At 45.6% G+C, this 18,516-nt stretch overlaps 1 protein-coding gene and 1 pseudogene across 1 annotated transcript; both read right to left on the bottom strand.

The window, feature by feature from the left end:
* Nucleotides 1–5,621: 5,621 nt before the first annotated feature.
* On the bottom strand, nt 5,622–7,928 carry LOC130114451 (dopamine D2-like receptor). Its single transcript, XM_056282332.1, has 2 exons — nt 6,267–7,928; nt 5,622–5,777 (listed from the first exon to the last, which is right to left on the bottom strand). The coding sequence occupies exons 1-2, from the start codon at nt 7,926–7,928 to the stop codon at nt 5,622–5,624; spliced, it is 1,818 nt and encodes a 605-aa protein (XP_056138307.1).
* A 3,205-nt stretch (nt 7,929–11,133) lies between these two features.
* Nucleotides 11,134–18,406, bottom strand: LOC130114452 (parapinopsin-like; annotated as a pseudogene).
* Between the last annotated feature and the right edge of the window lie 110 nt (nt 18,407–18,516).

Here is an 18,516-nt window from a genome sequence, read left to right on the forward strand (position 1 = left end):
TTTGAGAGTCAACATCACCACCTGCTGCACTGCTTGGAGAAGACTACGGTATAAAAACAACGTCCTCTTTCTGGGAAAACTTTGATCCTCCGTTGAACTTTTTTTTGTCGCTCATTTGTTTGCATGTTGGTTTGTGTTGTGTTCCTCTTTTCCTCCTGCAAAAATTTTTTTTAATAATAATTACGATGTGTGAAAAAAACGCTACGCACACTTTGAGGACGTGTGAAACGATGACGCGGGTTCTGCTCGCGCAGCCTGACCGCGGCCGGGTCTGATTAGAGCCGGCCTGCTGGTTCCCCTCCGCATGAACCCGGAGAATCTGCCGTTCGCTTTACAAAGTACGAGAAGATAAATAAGTTAAAGCCCTAAACAAAAATAGCCGTAAATGGAGCTTGAGAAATAATGTAGCTCGGCCCCGCGGCCTGCGAGTAACGGGACGAACGAGCGGACTTCATCTGACGCCATCCATAATGCAGAGCCGCCACAGCCGCGCTGGGGCTTCACGCCGGCGCGAGGTTTACGCGTGCGGCTCTAAACTCTTTACAGGGTCCTGGACAAGACAGTAAAAACACCCCCCCTCCCCCCTCCCCCCCCTCCCCCACCCCCCGTAAAAGGTTCACGGGAGAAACTCTATAAATGTCCTCAACCCGTTTCTGTTGCCAGCGCACATAGACGCGTGGCTGCTCCCGTGGTGTGCATAATACATGGCACGATGTGGCGCATGGAGTGGGGGGTGGGGGGTGGGGGTGAGGTGGGGGTTGGGCGAATTACCGGATCACGCACACATTCTGGAGTCACTCCGCCCCCTGCTGGCGGAGCCGGGACCTGCTTCGAAGCCTGACCTTCCAAGTCCGGCCCGTTTGTCGGAGGGCTGTTAGCGGGGGGGAGGGTTCTCGCAGATGGGTCTTTAGTGGGGACATCTGGGCCGGTGTATTTCCGTCCCCCCTCCCTGATTTATCTCCCTCTCGTCCACCAGCAATTATGTCTAGTCTGCTCGGTCCTCACGAGGAGACGCCATTACTCGTTATTAAAGCGCAATCTCCAAGATGTACGGGCAAACAAATGCCCTTTTCTTTTTTTGGGGGGGGGGGATGCTGTTTGTTGCTGGCACGTTTTACACCACAGCTGATCCACCGGTAACCAAACCCCGTGGGCGGTTTCATTGTCACGCGTTGTAATGGTTCCTGACTGTGGGGGAGACCTTACAGTGACTCAGCTCGTGGCTTTTTACGTCATTAGCACGAGAGCCAAACGCGCAGGTTTATGAGGCGGCGAGTTGCGGTAACGAGCGGGTCCGGCAGACCGAGCTGTTACAAGACCTTTTTACCAGCTGATGCAACAAGACCGGTGACTGGAACCCAGGTCCGGCCATGCTTCTTGATGAGGGCTGCGACGACCACGGATGACGAGACTCGCTAGCCCTTGGCTAACGGGTCGGGCTCTTTAGTTGACTGGTTAGCGCGGTCGCCCCGGGTTCGCCTCCCGGCTGCCCCCGGAGTTCGCCACAGGGGGCAGTGTGGGGAGGTGCTGATACGGCGGCGCTGGTGACTCTGTTTCATTTAGGATGAATCGCGGGGTCTTGCAGAAGTCGAACATCGACGCCATGATCAGTAACACCATAGGCATCCGTTTAGCTAAACAGGGGCGTAGCCAGGACTTTTTTTTACTGGGGGGGCAGCCATTTAATTAGGGTGGCACTTGTCAAAATGATTATGATAGCCCTTTTAACAATGCCATGGATTGTGTATAGCCAAAGGGTGTGGGATGGTATTGTAGCGAATTCGAGGGGGCAGCCCGGGAACCGTCGCCACAGCCGGGACGCGAACCCGTGTCTCCCACGCGACAACGTTAACCAGTCGACTAAAGGGTCCGACCCGTTAGTCAAGGAGCAGCGCGTCTACTTATCCATGCACGTTACAGTATCATCCATCTAATCTACACGTCCCATGCACGGGTGTTAATGCAAGGGGCATGGTTCAAGTGTTATAAAGTGTAAAGACCGAAGACAGAAATTTCATTTAGTATTTCAATTGCAATTTCAATTGCACGAAGGGAAAATGTACACACTCAAGCCAACATTTCCATACCCTGAACACACACAACTAAATAAACTACATCACTTGGACTTGCCATGCTGCACTTACACACTCTTGCTTTTACACTTGGATTTACACAAATATGAGCCCAGTGGGATCATAACTATAGCGGCAAAGGACAAGACTTACTAATAATAATAATAATAATAATAGGCTAATGATAATAATGCATGTATTTCAGCTTCCATTTGACTGTTTCTGTGCAGGCATTTTTTTTACCCACTCTGGACAGGGGAAGGGGGGCGGGGGCGTGCTGTGACCAATGGGGGCCGTGCCCCCCCGGCCCCCACGTGGCCACGCCCCTGTAGCTAAACAAGAATGACAATCTTTCAGGATTGTGGCTTTAGGTGAAGCCAGTCTCTAAATTATGACTCATGATGAGCTTATCTCACACCTTAACCTCAACTTTTACCCCCCCCCCCCAGAATCACGAGTTTGTGGACGAGCAGACGTTCCAGGCCAACTGCATGGAGATCTCCATCATGACCAAGTCGGGCTCGCGCACCTCCTCCATCTCCTCATCACACGGCCTCTCCTCCTGCTGCTCCAGACGCCACAAGAAGAAGAACAGCTTCAGCCTGCCCAACGCCAACAACCAGGAACTCAGCACCATCCAGATCAGAGAGAGACCCCCGGCCAACAGGTTCTTCCCCTCTCTCTCTCTAACTCTCTGTCTCTTAATTTGCCTCAACTGATTCTTCACATGGCATGGCTCTGTATGCTCTCAGTATTTAAAAGCCAAAGGAGAATGTTTCACACCATGTTCAGCAACAGGGGTTACAGAGATGACGTGGTAAGACGTGTTGTTCTCTGCACAGAGCTCTCGTGTTTCAGGAGTTTCTGCAGGAAAAACACACATTCTCTTCATTTGTACTTAAAATCTTGCAACGTCGCTATTTTGTCAGAGGGGTATGTGTTTCTAGTGAGATTGCATTTATTCCTCTCTCTCTCTCTCCCGCCCTCATTTTCCTTTTGTATTGCCATCTCTTTCCTTTTCTATTGCCTTCTCTCTCTCCCCCCCCCTCTCTCTCTCTAATGTTCTTCACACTAACAGACAAAGGTGCATGGAGCCTACAGAAATAGCTCCCGTTCTAAAAATGGAAATGCTCTCTCAGATGATCATCAAACACATCTCAGTCAGACAGGCATCACAGGGTTTGACGATACAGATCAGGTCCCAAAGTTTCATAGGGACATAAAGTCCCTTCTATAAACTCTGAAACACGCCGCACGAAAGCCCGAGTCAACAACATGGCAATGCTTTTTGATGAGCGCCACAAATGCAGCCCGGCCTTTATGGCCCGTGTCAGAGTGAGCGAGGGGACGTGTACACGCTGTGTGGAAGAATAAAATAAAATAAAATAGAAAAACCCTTCTCACACAGTCAGGCCTAACGTCCTGTGCTCTCGTTTCACAGCCGCTCCAGCCTGAACGCCAAACTGGACAGGCCGGCGCCCCTGAAATGTGACGACGCTTACATCAGCCCCTCCATGGTGAGCCTGTCCGCCCCGGTGGTGATGTCATCGGACGGGGACGGGTCGGCCAGCTACACTCAGAGCAACATCGTGCGAGTATCTGCCTTGTAGACGTCACGCGCCTCTCCGATTCGGCGGGGCTGGTCTTCGGCAGCCCCCCCCCCCCTCCCCGGGGTTACCAGGGAGACGGACTCCTGATCAACCTGCCATAATCTAAAGGGATTATAAACTACACAGAGGTTGGGGGGGGGGGTTTGAATTGTGCCCTACTGGGATGTAGAGCTCTGCATGGTATTTAGAATGACGTGGGATGAAGCCGCACTGGAACTACAAAAAAAAGAAGAATAAAATAAAATAAAAATAAGAGGGACCTTCAAATGTTTCTCCCTCAAGCACAGTAGAGCAAGATGGTGTTGGTTATCGCTGTGGCCTACAAAGTACCGAGGGGGGGGGGGGGGAACTTTTATTTTTTTGAATATCTGATGTGGTCGTTTGTGTTGTGTCGAGGAAAAGGTGGGTGTTCAAAATGTCATTCCTGTTGGTTTCTGATGACAAAGCACATATGCGTTCATAAGCTGAAGGCTGTCCTTGTGAATATTGAGTCAAATCCCGCACCGGGTACACACCCCCGCCTCACTCCCTGCTGCCGTTTAGCATAAGTTGTTCTCATGAGCCCTGACCAGGGGGAGTCCACACGCTCCCCCTCACCGGTGTGTAAATTCAGATATACGTCCACTTGAAGGGGGGGGGGCTGTTGGGGCGATGCATTTACTGGTCCGTGTCAGTGCCGGGTGGGTTTTACTATATTAGGCATCCCGAGATGTTTGTGAAATGTGCAAGTGAAACATGACAAAAATCTGTGTTAGTTTACATGTCTGACGTAAGACGGGAACTCAGAAATGTGCAGGGGTTTATTTTGTGAGGTCACGCAGTGGAGGGACACGTGGCCGTCCTCGGTCCAAGCTGGCGGGGCTCGCCCCTTATGTGGACACGCGATCTCGGCTTGGAACGCCTTCTGGGTTTTGAGCGTCGACGTCGACTCCACACACCTGGGTAGATTATGATACTCAGAAGCCCGACTTGGTAGGTTTCACTGTGTTACAAGCCCATTTTGTACATTTTTCATGAATACTGTATATATACTATATCAGTTAGAACTTTGAGGGGGGTGGTGGGGGGGGGACTGTGAAGTTGACTGCTCTGATTTCTAGACTTAGTTGACGGTTGTTAACATGCTGTTTCTGTCTGTTAACTGGTTGAATTAAGGATTTGCATGCTGTTATTACAGAATTCTGTTTTATTAAGTTAAAATGTGTCTGCTTTCCACCGGAGGTTCGTGGGTTATAGAGTAAGATCAGTCAGAGGAGCGCACAATGAGACTATCACACGGTGTAAATTCTCCAACACTTTGCTTTTAATAACTTACAAACCTTGTTATGGATATGTGATGAAGAAAATGGACAATTAAACACACGAGCATTTGATGCAGTGGATGAAATAAATAGCTCTGTTCCAACACCTGTTAAATGTCCAATATGTGTTTTTTTTTGTTGTTGTTGTGGGAAAGGTGGCGGTAATTGGTTCGTTTCAAATCCGGCAGAGCCTCTCTGATGAAACACAGCAGGGTGACGGAGAGGTCCAGACCCGGTAAGGTGGAGCTGCAGGACGTGTGGAGACCTGAACTCACCCCAGCGGTGGATCCGGGGCGCGACGTCTCGGGAGACAGAAACGGGTCTTTCTTATTACCTTGGCAAAGGCCTGAGTATTCACCAGGGCCTTCTGCGGGCCTGTTGCTTCAGAACAGCCTGGCTCTCACAGCAGGCCCCACTTCTGAGGGGGGTTATTAGCCGCTGACAACGTAGGTCATATGACGACTCTCAACACGCTTGAGATTTTCGTTAAGGGCTTACCACAATTAACAGCCAAACGCAGCACAGAAATCTTGATTTAGACAGCATACAGAATTTGTATTTTTGAGCCATTTTGTATATGTTGGACACTGAGTGCATTTTACTTAGTTTCCATTACCGCTGTGGAGCCGGAGTCATGGTCAGCTTTTATTCCACCGAGATATCATCTTTTTTCTGAGCCTGTGAAACTCAGCCTGAAACTGTGGGTTTACCACTGCGTATATAATGGGGTCACTAAGGGACGTCATGCAGGCGACGGAGACGGACAGGATTTCCATATGTTGAACGATTCTCACCTGTGAGCCAAAAAAAAAAAAAAAGTCAGGACATCAGAAAATCTCACAGAACATGAAAAAGTCTGTGTTGTGTTTATTCATTTGACCTCTTTCTGATCTTTAAAGCGGTGGTTCTTCAACTGAGACCACAGACCCCCATTTAGCAAGATTTTGTCTCAGTGTCCCCATCAAATAAGATGTTTGCTTTTAGAGGTTTTATTACAGAAACTGAATGAAACCCATGACCAAAATAGCCATAGATCGTGTCATTGTGTTACTTATGGATGGAATTATAGTGAACATAAGTTATTCCCCTCTTTGCTGGGGATCCCCTGGAACCCCCTCGAGGACCCCTGGGGTTCCCGGCCCCCACTTTGACAACCTCTGCTTTAAAGTATAGAGAAAAGTCTATGAAAGAGGTGTTAATAGTGTTTACTAATGACTCAGAGTAATACAGAGGTCACACACGGAAAAACTAGATGGCATGCCGGGTAGAAAACATGCACTTACCCGTGAACTGCTGTGTTGCGGCATGTAAATGTTGATCAGGATAGTTGTAATCAGTGGTAGCCAGAATAGGAGAAAGGTGAGAATTATGTAGCCTGAACGCTTTGCTATTTTGCTTTCCTTTTGCTTATTGGCTCTTTCTTTATTGGCAAAAGATGGCATGAGGCAAACGGCACCATCGACCTCTTGTTTTTTTTCTGCAGTTGTTGTCGTTGCGGGGACACGATTTGCAGCTTGAGGTGATGCAGCGTCTTGTGTCTCCTCTCCATTGTTTTTCATGTCTTGTTCCAAGTCTACAGTCACAACTGAGGGGGCTTCTGGGCTGCTAGACTGTTGAACGGACACGACGTGGGGACCAGCTCGTTCTGTTTCAGAAGGTCTCGTAGCATACTGCATGGTGATTTTATACTCGAGTTTACCTTCCAAGCCCCTCATAACTCCTCTTGTTGCCTTTGTCGAGCTTGCAACACGGGCCACTTTATCTTCGCTGGATGGTTTTGGCTTAGCTTGCGTGACCTTGGCCCTGGGTGGTTCGGTTTCAGAGTGAATCTTAGCAATCTGCACAGTAGCTTTGGGCTCACTGTTTTTGCCCATATCTCTCGAGATAGGTTTATTTTGCAGTTCTGTTATCTGGCCCTTCAGAAGAGCCTTAGTATCCTCATTAGATGGACTCGGTCCAACGTGTCTCGCAGAAGGCTGGGGCTGCTGCACTCTGCATGGCAACTCAGCCGTTTTCTCTGAAACTGTAAGCTCTTTTTTATTGTCTGACCTGTCTGTGCAGTTTTCTGGCTCTTCGACAGAGTCTGGTAGGGAAGCCAAACAGTCTTTATTGGCTGAGTCCAGCTGAGGTGTTGTCTTTTCCACCTGAGCCACTATTTCTTCCTGGGTTCGGGTTTGGTCTGACGGGTTTGCATTTTCTTTATCGATGATGGTTACTTTGCTTGGTTCATCTCCGCTCTTTGTTTGGTCTTTTCTTGGAAAATGAGAGATACCTTTGTCAAATATTTTGCGACTGTGTACTCTTACTAATGCAAATATGCTAGCGTAGAATCCCGTGATGACAGCAAAGCAAGTTGTCCATAGTGGAACCAATAGGTAAAGTCCAAAAGTGTCAAAAGAAGGTACCATTTCCTGCGATCCCTGGCATTTCACATACACAGGTGAGTCCTTCACAAATATGAGGCAAAGAACGGCCACTAAAATAGCCAGAGACCATGTTACAGGGATCAGTATGACAATCCGTCTTTGCCTTTGGCTTGTTTTGAAGGGGTGTGCAATGGCCTGGTATCGCTCAGCACTTATACATGCCAAAGTTAGCAGCTGAATGCAGTAGCTAAAAGAGGACGAGGCCACCTGTGCGTAACAGATTGCTTTATCCGCATGTCCTTTCTGATGCACAGCGATAAGGATGGTGAGGAGGAGAGGACAGTCAATTGCACAACGAAGTATATCAATGACTGCAAGATTCACCAGAAGTGCGTTTTTCCAAGTTTGCAGGGATTTCTGGTGGTATACTGCCCATGCGACGAAAAGATTCGCTGCTATTCCCCCACAACATGTGATCAGTAAAACAATACAGTTTGCCATAAGAAATGCAACGTCAACGTACTCCTCCCAAATGGTGTTGTTCAGAGAGTCCCGTGCAGGTGTTGGCTCGGTTTTCATCTCCAGCTTTAAAGAGCAATCGACAGCCTTTTTGGATATATAGCTGCATTTCTCCTCAGTCTGATGAGTGTGCATCAAGCCCCTTTCCCCGACAGCTATTTGATCCTCAGCTGACTGATATTCCTAGGTGATCTCTCAGCCTTTTCAGCCGGGACAAGTGGTGGCAAAGTATCCGCCTTTTTCATTATCACACCACAGCACCAATGGGTCACCTGGGAGCCCTTGTTGTTCACCACGTTCATTAACACTTGGTTATGTATTCATAGCAAAGACCCTTATTAATAGGCTGACAGCAAATTGAAAAGTTATATATAACCATTGTATTATCCTCAAGCTTAAGATCCAATTTTTCGTCTTTCTTGGGGAAAATTTGGGAAGAGGGTGGGGAGGGGGGGGTCTCTGGATTTGAAAACTTCATCATGAGGTTATTGGGGTGACACACGAGGACATCAGGAATCAGGAACACTTTATTTGCCATTTCATTTCATTTACGGAAGTACATGAAATGAAACGAAATATCGTTTTCCCAGCCCACAGCAGTGCAACATCCATCCATCCAACCATCCATCCATCCATCCATCCATCCATCCATCCATCCATCCATCCATCCATTATCCAAGCCGATTATCCCCAGTCGGGGTCACGGGATGCTGGAGCCTATCCCAGCAGTCATTGGGCGGCAGGCAGGGAGACACCCTGGACAGGCCAACAGTCCAGCACAGGGCCGACAAAAACGCATATCCAAAAACTACACGAACTTCAAGAACACGCATACTAACTAACACATATCTAAACTAAATTAAAAAAAATGGTTACACTTTATTTTAGGGGGTCGGAGGGGGTCGGAATTTACCTAGTAATTTCCTAGTAATAAGGTGGTAATTATCACGTAATTTCTTAGAAATAAGGTTGAAATTACCTTGTATTTTGGGTTAGGGTTCGGGTTCGGGTTAGGTTAGGGATAGGGATAGGGTTAGGGTTAGGGTTCGGGTTAGGTTAGGGATAGGGTTAGGGTTAGGTTAGGGTTAGGTTAAGGATAGGGATAGGGTTAGGATTAGGGTTAGGGTTAGGGTTCGGGTTAGGTTAGGGATAGGGTTAGGGTTAGGTTAGGGATAGGGTTCGGGTTAGGTTAGGGTTAGGTTAGGGACAGGGTTAGGGTTAGGTTAGGGTTAGGTTAGGGATAGGGATAGGGTTAGGATTAGGGTTAGGGTTAGGGTTCGGGTTAGGTTAGGGATAGGGATAGGGTTAGGATTAGGGTTAGGGTTAGGGTTCGGGTTAGGTTAGGGATAGGGTTAGGGTTAGGTTAGGGATAGGGATAGGTTTGGGTTAGGGTTAGGGTTAGGGTTAGGTTAGGTTAGGTTAGGTTAGGGATAGGGATAGGGATAGGGGTTGGGTTAGGGTTAGGGTTCGGGTTAGGTTAGGGATAGGGTTAGGGTTAGGGTTCGGGTTAGGTTAGGGATAGGGTTAGGATTAGGTTAGGGATAGGGTTAGGATTAGGTTAGGGATAGGGATAGGGTTAGGATTAGGGTTAGGTTCGGGTTAGGTTAGGGATAGGGATAGGGTTAGGATTAGGGTTAGGGTTAGCTGTAAAACAACCTGTAAAAACTACCACATTATTATTAGGAAATTACAAGGTAATTTCAACCTTATTTCTAAGAAATTACGTGGTAATTACCACCTTATTACTAGGAAATTACTAGGTAATTTCCGACCCCCTACAATAAAGTGTAACCAAAAAAATAAAAAATAAAATCCCCGTCCAAAGGAAGGAACGCCAGCCAGGGTGACTGTGGGAACTGCCGGTCTGCATGGCTAGCAGTTGGCTTAGCCTGCCCCGCTTCCGTGTCCTGTCAGACCGCCCTCGGTGTTTCCTCTTGTGGCGCAGCTCCAGGCAGGGGCTGTGGTCCTTGGGCCCACCGGACGCGGCATATAACACTGCAGTACATATGTTGTCCGTTTCCATGTGGGTAGGTAGTGTCCGACCCCTAATGCATCATGTCCCTTCCCTCGTTCACAAGTTCTCATAAAGAACTTTGTAGCCTTATTAGTCCTTCGGAGAAACAGCTCAGGAAATCAGGAAAGCCATACTGTTGGATTACAGCACGATATTGTATAATCCTATTTGTTGGCAATAGAGGGTGAATTGCCCTTTGCATCAAAATCATACATTTATGGGCTTTGCCAAATCTGGGATTAGATTGATAACAGTCGTGCATTATCGTCCTGACCATTGAAATCACGACTCTTAAAGCGAGACCTGATAATATTAAGGGTTTCAATATTATCAGCACAATCACAAGATGGTATTTTGAGACACCCGGTGTAGTAGGCTGCTCTATCTTCTTAGCTAGAGCCCATTGTGTCTCATTTTTCAGCCCATGGTGGTTGGTGTATTGAGGCAGTCCACAAGAACTAGGCGTCGGGGATGGGCTTGAGCAAGGTTCCGGATGATTAGTAGCATATGAGTTAGTTTCAATTGAATCTAGTGTATCAGCATCTTTGTGGGTACTTGCAGCTTGACCTTTGACCCCCTTCAACCACCAAACGGCCATAGAGATGAGCTACTTTTCAGTTTGAAAAAAAAAATCAGCGTTGAAGGAGGACATGCTGTGTCATTTGTGAAGGGTATGTCTCAGCGTATGGGGCCATGTACTAAAGTTGCACAAGGCTACAAGTTTAATTAAATGTGGTTTGCAGAGCTGTCACCCCTCATTTTCTCAACACATAAAGGCAGCGATACATATTTCATGTGTTATGTTCCACTTTATTCCATAATTCATATTACTGGTATGAATATGAAAATTACATTTCACACACACACACACACACAAAAAATTTCACTCATTTCTTTACCCTCTTTTTCTTATTCTTTGTCTCCTGCAAACACGCGCACACATACACACACACACACACACAAACAAATGCATACACACACTCACTTTAATATGAAAATGGTAGCATTTTGTCAGATAAATTGAACACCATTTTGAAAGTTAATTTGATACTGAATTCCTCCATTTTTCCCCCCCAGAAATATGTCAGCTTTTAGACTTTGTGGCTACTGTCTACTGTGGACACCTCTCTAAAATAACAACTGGCCTGTCGAAATTCAGGTTTCACGTCCTTGTTGCCGAGACATACTCTGCATCGGGGCCACCAATTGACTCAGAACGTCATGGCAGCTTCTTGCTTTTTCGGCTGGAAGTCACAGAGGCAGCACCGCGCTGAGCAGATTGACACTCCTCCCTGAGTGAGTCAGTCTGCACCTCCTGTTTAGAGTCTGCATGCTCACATTGATATTAGCAGGACCGTGGGGGATGTAGAGACTGCAAAGAAGAACCTCCAAAGCAGCATCATGGAACTAGAGAACAAACACACACACACAAATAATATTAATATGACAACAAAGTTGGGGTTAGTAATTTTAAAAACTGGGATCAGAAGCTATAACAGGGTGTGGGCTAGCTACGTATCAGGGTCAAACCAGGCAGTTATTTGGGTTCCCAGCTGGTGAAATTAGGAGTGGTCACAGTGAACAGAAAAACGATGTGTTTTCAGCCTGAATTTGAAATTGTCAGCAGACCTTGCCTCCTCAGTGTGCGCAGCGGTAGATTATTCCAGAGACATTGAGCTCAGTGGGCAAAGGCTCGACCCCCAAAATAGTTCTTATCAAATCAAGGAATAGTCAAGTAACCAGCATCAAGGGAACATAAATTCAATTCAATTCAATTTATTGTCATTGAAAACAATGTGCAGGCACATGCTAAAAATGAAATGAGGGCTGTGGCTTCACCAAACAGTGCAAGACAGACACAGATAAACACAACAAACACAATATAAGACATACACACATGAAGACCAAAAGCTAAAAATAAGTTAAAAGAGCTGGAGTACAAAATATTTAAAAATATATAAAGGATGTGATGGAATATTCGGAGCAATACGGCTGGAGATATGTGAGTGAGCCAGACCATTTAAAAAGCCTTATAGGTAAGAAGGAGGATTTTGAAATCAACTCTTGCATGTACCAGTAACCAATGCAGAGACATCAGTGCCAGTGTTATATGATCCAATTTCTTATTTCTTGTGAGGAGTCTACCAACTGCATTCTGGACCAATTGGAGACCTTTTGTTGCTGTCTTAGGTAGGCCAGAGAAAAGTACATTACAGTAGTCTATTCTAAATTTTATGAAGGCATGCATCTGAATTTGATAAAATGGGGCGTACCTGTGCTATTTTAGGAAGATGGAAGCAGGCAGTTCATGTTATGTGTGGCTCAAATGTAAGAGAGGGATTGAATGCTATTCCCAAATTGTTAACTGTACAGGTCTGAGAAGTTGTGCAGCCATCGAAATTAATGGAAAAATCTGTGAAAGATGAAGTAAATCTAGCTGGACCAACAAGCAACATTTTAGTCTTGTGTGCATTCAAATCCAGGAAATTATTGCACATCCATTAATGGACTTCTGACAGGCACGACCCTAATTTAACCAGCTGGAAGGAGTCATTGACTGTTACAGGAAGAAAGATTTGTGTGTCTTCAGCATAACAGTGATGAATTATGTTGTTTTTCCTTTTTTGAAAATGTGACCCAAAGGCAGCAAGTAAACACAAAACAAAAGTGGACTGAATACTGATCCCTGTGGAACACCATATTTGACCTTAGAGCAGGAAGACATAGCATCATTGTATGTAATGCTTGGTGTTCTATTACTCAGGTATGAACAGAACCAGAAAGTGCCAGCTCCTTGAGACCAATAAGGTTCTCAAGGTCGTTATAGGAGGATGTCGTGGTCCACGGAGTCAAAGGTGGCACTTAAATCTAGTAACAGCAAAATAGATGAAAGATCAGCATCCATTGCAATAAATAAGTCGTTAGTCACCTTAGTTAGTACAGTTTTGGTAGAGTGTGTGGGTCTGAAACTGGACTGAAACTCATCAAGAAGGTTATTACTAAAAAGATGGGCAGTGAGTTGGTTTAGCAATCACCTTTTCTATTAGTTTGGACATGAAGGGGAGATTTGAAATTGGTCTATATTTATTTAGAGTTTGTGAGTCAAGGTTGGGTCTTTTTAATAAGGGTGTAACCACTGCTGTTTTAAAAGCAGTGGGAACGATGCCAGAACTGAGGGGTTTATTGATGATATCAAGAAGAGGGTGTCCTATCACAGTGAAGAGGTCGTTTATGAGGCTGCCAGGAATGGGATCCAAAAACAAATGTGGTTGGTTTGGCACTAGTAATAATGTGGGTGAGAGTGTTTGAATTAAATGGATCAAACTGAAAAAGGTGACTGATGGTTTGGTAATGGGTATGAGAAAAAAAGTAGAGGGTGGTAGGGATCAGAGGAGAGGGCCTTACCAGTAATATCATTCCTAATTAGCTCAGTCTTTTCAGTGAAAAAGTTGTTAAAAGCCTCAGATGTAAAGCAGGAAACTGGTGCGGGTGGGGTTGTTTTAAGTGAGCTTATCAGTGGTGTTGAATAAAAATCTGGGGTTGTGTCTGTTGTTATAAATCAGGTCAAAGTAGTAATAAGATTTAATTAGGACTGTAAAAAGCCTGCTTTCGTTATTGGCTTAAACATTATTTATACTACTAAGTTCAATTTAAAGCACTGTATGGTCTAATATAAATAGATTTTTAATAAATCAAATAAATTTTAAACATGATTTGGTTTGTTACTCTGTACGTTCATCATTTTGCTAGTTTGGCTTAAATAGCTATTGTTAGTGTTAGGTGTGCCACATTAAGCTCTTTTTTGTTGTGAATACTATCATTGTTGCTTGGTTTCTCCAAGTTGCTACACTGGAACATTTTCTAATTCAGAGATAAGAACTTGCAATCAGGAAACCCAGCATTCCCAGGTTGAATGGAACACAGCATCAACACAGCTGTAGATCTATTGGGAGAACATCAAAACAGACACAGTCACGTACCTGTTTGTTGACCAGGAAGTAGATGATAGGGTTGTATACAGGGCTTTTCTTGGCAAAGTACATGGGTATGGTGGCAACCGGGGGGGGGGGTGTAGAGTTCTGTATCCAGCACGACCACCATGGACAGGACGGTGTAGGGCAGCCAGCATATGAAGAATGCTGAGATCATTGCCAGCACCATCCTGATGGCATGTTCTTTCTCCTCCAAGCTGGAGCACCCACCCTGGAGCGCCACACTCCTGTTCAGCTAGCACAAGAGAGCATGGTTAAATGGACTGCATTTATATAGCGCTTCTCTTGTCTACCAACCACTCAAAGCACTTTACAATATGTGCCTCACATTCACACACACACACTAATACACTGACGGCGGAGGCTGCCATGCAAGGTGCCAACCTGCTTATCAGGAGCAGTTAGGAGTTCAGTGTCTTGCTCAAGGAAACTTTGACAAACGAACCAGGAACCTTCTAATTACCAGACGACCTGCTCTACCTCCTCAGCCATGCCGCCCCATAGCTGCTCCCCATTAAATTAATTGGCTGGCACCCCAACAATTTGGGGCGCCAGCCAATTAATGGCAATGTTTGAATAGACCTTGGTAAAATTAGAAGTTAAAGAGTAAGATATTTCAAATTAACAAGGGCAGTAATGTTGATTGAGATGATGAGTTGGACGGTGATTTAATATACCCCAGGAATCAGGAACACTTTATTTGTCATTTCACTTACTTCCTACCTTGCTCATGGAGGTCAGGACCTTAATGTAGGAGTAGATGATGACCACAACAGGGATGATGAAGCAGAGGAGTGTGTAGAGGATGAGGTAGCTGTAGTTACTCCAAGACTGCTCCAACCAGCCGAGTGAGCAGGAGGTCTGGACACCTTCGGGTCCATAGGGGCTCCAGCCGAATAACGGTGCCAAAGCTCAAAATAAGCAAAAAACCCAAACAAATAATATCCCGACCAAGCTTCTCCGTATAGTCAACTTGAATGCAGCCTTTGGCTTGCACACCACGCTACACCGCTAATAGGCAGGCAGGGTCAGAGTGCAGAGTGATACCAGACCTGACAGCATGAAAGTAAGCAACCAAAAGTTTCCGGATAGGACAGAAGGTCATTAGCAAGATCTGACCAACATTTAAACTGCAAAATGTATCCCCTTGGAAACTATCTGATGCAGAGCTTCGCAAAAAGTCATAAAATTTATTCATATGGAAATGGCCTTAGATAACTACAGTGCCAGTTGCGTGGGCTACATTTTTATGCTAGTCAGTGATGGTTCACAAAAACACATCTCCATTCATAAGCACAGCAAAGTTGGTTTGCAAAGACCTTACATTGATGCGGCAGAAAACAACTCAAAGAGAGTGAATTTGGAGCACACCTGGGCTTACCAAAGTAATTGTCTGCAAATCCTTGAAAAATGCAGACCCCATTGCTGAGAAAGAGCCACAATAGTTGGTGATAGTGACAATTAGGGAGCCGCACAAAGCTATCATGAGGTCAGACACTGAAAGACTGAGGATAATAACGTTCATGGGATGGAGGAGGGTTGGATTCTTGACCATGACAGTGACTACGAGAAAACTGTTAAAAACAAAGCTGGGTTGATGAACATGAGCAAAGCAAGTAATACTGTAGCCAACTTGCGGGAAGACTGTGGGCGACCCAGTAAGCTCTGCTACGGCCGAAGCTGAGTAAGCGCGCCAAGGTGCGCCGTTGTCGTCTATGGTGCCTAAATGAACACACACGACCCCTGGCCAAACGACTCTGAGCCCACTACTCACCTGTCTGTCCCCCTGCACACAGGGCGGCTTAAAGTCAGCGCTCTTATCATTTCCCATCTTTGCTGGACCATTAAGCAACTGGATTTCATAAACCCCAGGATCTCAGCTCACGCACCTGTCTATTTGAGACAGCTGGTTCCAAAGCAATATGGCAAATTGCCCTGAAACATGATTTGAAGGAATAATTTCATTAAGATCCACCACCATAAAGGCAACTGCCAGGGTGAGGGATATTAAGTAGCGGCTTTCAAAATGATCAGTTAGAATCTATGAATAGCGCATTGCATGTCTATTATTTTAAATGAAAATACATTTTCATAGAACGAAATATTTCCCATTGCGACTTAGTATATAATATTAATCCCCTTCAACAGGAATTGGTGCACAGAAACAAACGTGTAGCTGCTTTTACAACTCAGACGCCATGTTGAGTTACTTACTGTATTGCCATTTTAATAAATAGCAAAATGAAAACACTTCCACAAGAGTAAAAAGCTTACACAAAGTACAGAAGCACAAACAAACATAAGCGCTTGCTAATGACAAGTGCTTTTCAATCAGTTCCCTTTTTCACACAGTTTAGAACATATCAAGGCCAATTCAGCTGCATAACTAGGAAATACTCCTTTCGGCGTGTATGATCACTTGTAACACTGCTTGAGTCGGTCAGTTTAGCTCAACAATCAGACATTTCTGAAGGTAAGATGATGATGTGCGGTTCATGTTCACACAGGCTGTTGTGCAGTCTCACCACGCAGGGCAGTATCCTCTCACAGCACTATGAAGACGTGTACAGCACAGTGATTCATAAGTAAATATAAGCTTAAGGCAGCTGAAATTGTAAAGAAACATTCAATTGGCTTTAAACTCAACACAATGACTGTTTGGTGGCACTGGGAGCATCTTAATCTGTTTTCTCAGCAAATAAAACAGCAGTTTCTTGCAATTTTTACAGATGCAGTGAAAACACAAAAGCAAACATTAAAAAAAAAACAGACCAAACATGGTCTTAAAAGAACATATACTGACTTCAATCTGCTCAAATTTTGCACTTCAGGCGCACACACCATTATGTTATCTGTACATACCCCGTTCTTTAGGTTGTGTAAATAAATACTACCTTCTCCGTGTAAACACCCACTGCCTCTCTTTCTTACCCCCGAGGTGTAAATCCACCCACCAACAACACATAAATACATTCATACTAAGAAATAAACAGTAACATCTGTTTCTGTCTGGATAAAGCCTCAAAAACACATTTCAGATATCCAGGTTTTGAATGAAAGAGGTCCTGATACATATTTTGCAGTTTGGCTTGTCAAGCATTAGTGCCCCCCCCCCCCCAGACTGGAAATATTTGAACTTTTTTGTAGATGCTTTACATACACAGCAACGTGCTTGCAGCTCAATAAAACAAAACATCAATGATAGGCTGAACTGCTGCCACATTTTTATATTCAAGTTTTGACATGGTTGTAAAATACTGCATGCATCTTCTGGGGCCCAATTCCATATGAGTGAATGGCAGTTTGCTGTGGTGGGTTTAAAATGGGGGAGCTGAATCTGCCAGTCAAATCCAGTATTTATGTCCAGAGAGGAGCAAAGATCACCCAGCCTTCCAGCTTATATTTCAACATTAATTCACTTTACCAGCTTAATCCAATTCATGGTCAAGGGTGGGGGGGGTAGGGTGGATTGATGTGGTGGGTAGGGGTGTTGGGGGTGAAAGTTAAGAGGTGGGACTGGAGCTCGGCCCAGCAGGCACTGGACGCAAGACAAAACTGGGGAGAAGCCTCGCGCTCTTACTTTTCTTCTTACTTGGTGGTGGTGCACTGAGCGACAGCGCACTGTGCAAAAGGCAGACACGCCCTGGAACGGTCACCAGCCAATCACAGGGCCCATACACAACGTTGCCCACACACCGTTCATTCACCTATGGGCAATTTTAAAGACTCCAATTCACACATCATCCATGTCTTTGGACGTTGGAGGAACCCGGAGTATCCGAAGGAAACCTGTACAGATACAGGTAAAACATGCAAACTCCAGACAGATGAGCTGGAATTGAACCCAGGACCTCCTTGCTATGAGGTGACAGTACTGACTACATCTTTTCTCTCTCTCTCTCTCTCTCTCTCTCTCTCTCTCTCCTTCTCTCTCTCTCTCTCTCTCTCTCTCTCTCTCTCTCTCTCTCTCTCTCTCTCTCTCTCTCTCTCTCTCTCTCTCTCTCTCTCTCTCTCTCTCTCTCTCTCTCTCTCTCTCTCTCTCTCTCTCTCTCTCTCTCTCTCTCTCTCTCTCTCTCTCTCTCTCTCTCTCTCTCTCTCTCTCTCTCTCTCTCTCTCTCTCTCTCTCTCTCTCTCTCTCTCTCTCTCTCTCTCTCTCTCTCTAATCAGAGCCAACTCTGGTCCTACGGAGCTATGGGGGAGAGGGGGACAATCCCTGCTGGTGTCTGCACGGGCCAGAGTGCAGACTCATGTTGCAGAGGGGTACGGCGGGGAAAGAAGGTGTGGGTCAAGCCATAGTTGAGGAGGCAGCTGATGGAGGCCATGTAAATGTCGGCAAATCGCGAGAGTCGCCGTGAGAAGTAGGTGGGGTTATGGTATGTCCGGAAGAGACTCCCAAACTGAGCGTTGAAGATGTCCTTGGTCTGTGACCTGCAGGGGTAAAACACAGACAGGGGAGTACAAAATCCTTAAACAGAATGTTTGAATTTGATTGAATATTGTTAAAAGACCCAAACTGTCCAGTGTGACCCCATTATTTTAAATAACACCAAGAAAGCGCCAGGAACAACACATTGAAGCTTGGCTGACTGATAAAAAACTCAAAAGGTAGAATTTCAACAACACTAGTGCAAAATGAATCGTC

This window comes from Lampris incognitus, chromosome 6 (assembly GCF_029633865.1).
Source record: "Lampris incognitus isolate fLamInc1 chromosome 6, fLamInc1.hap2, whole genome shotgun sequence".
NCBI classification, from domain to species: domain Eukaryota; kingdom Metazoa; phylum Chordata; class Actinopteri; order Lampriformes; family Lampridae; genus Lampris; species Lampris incognitus.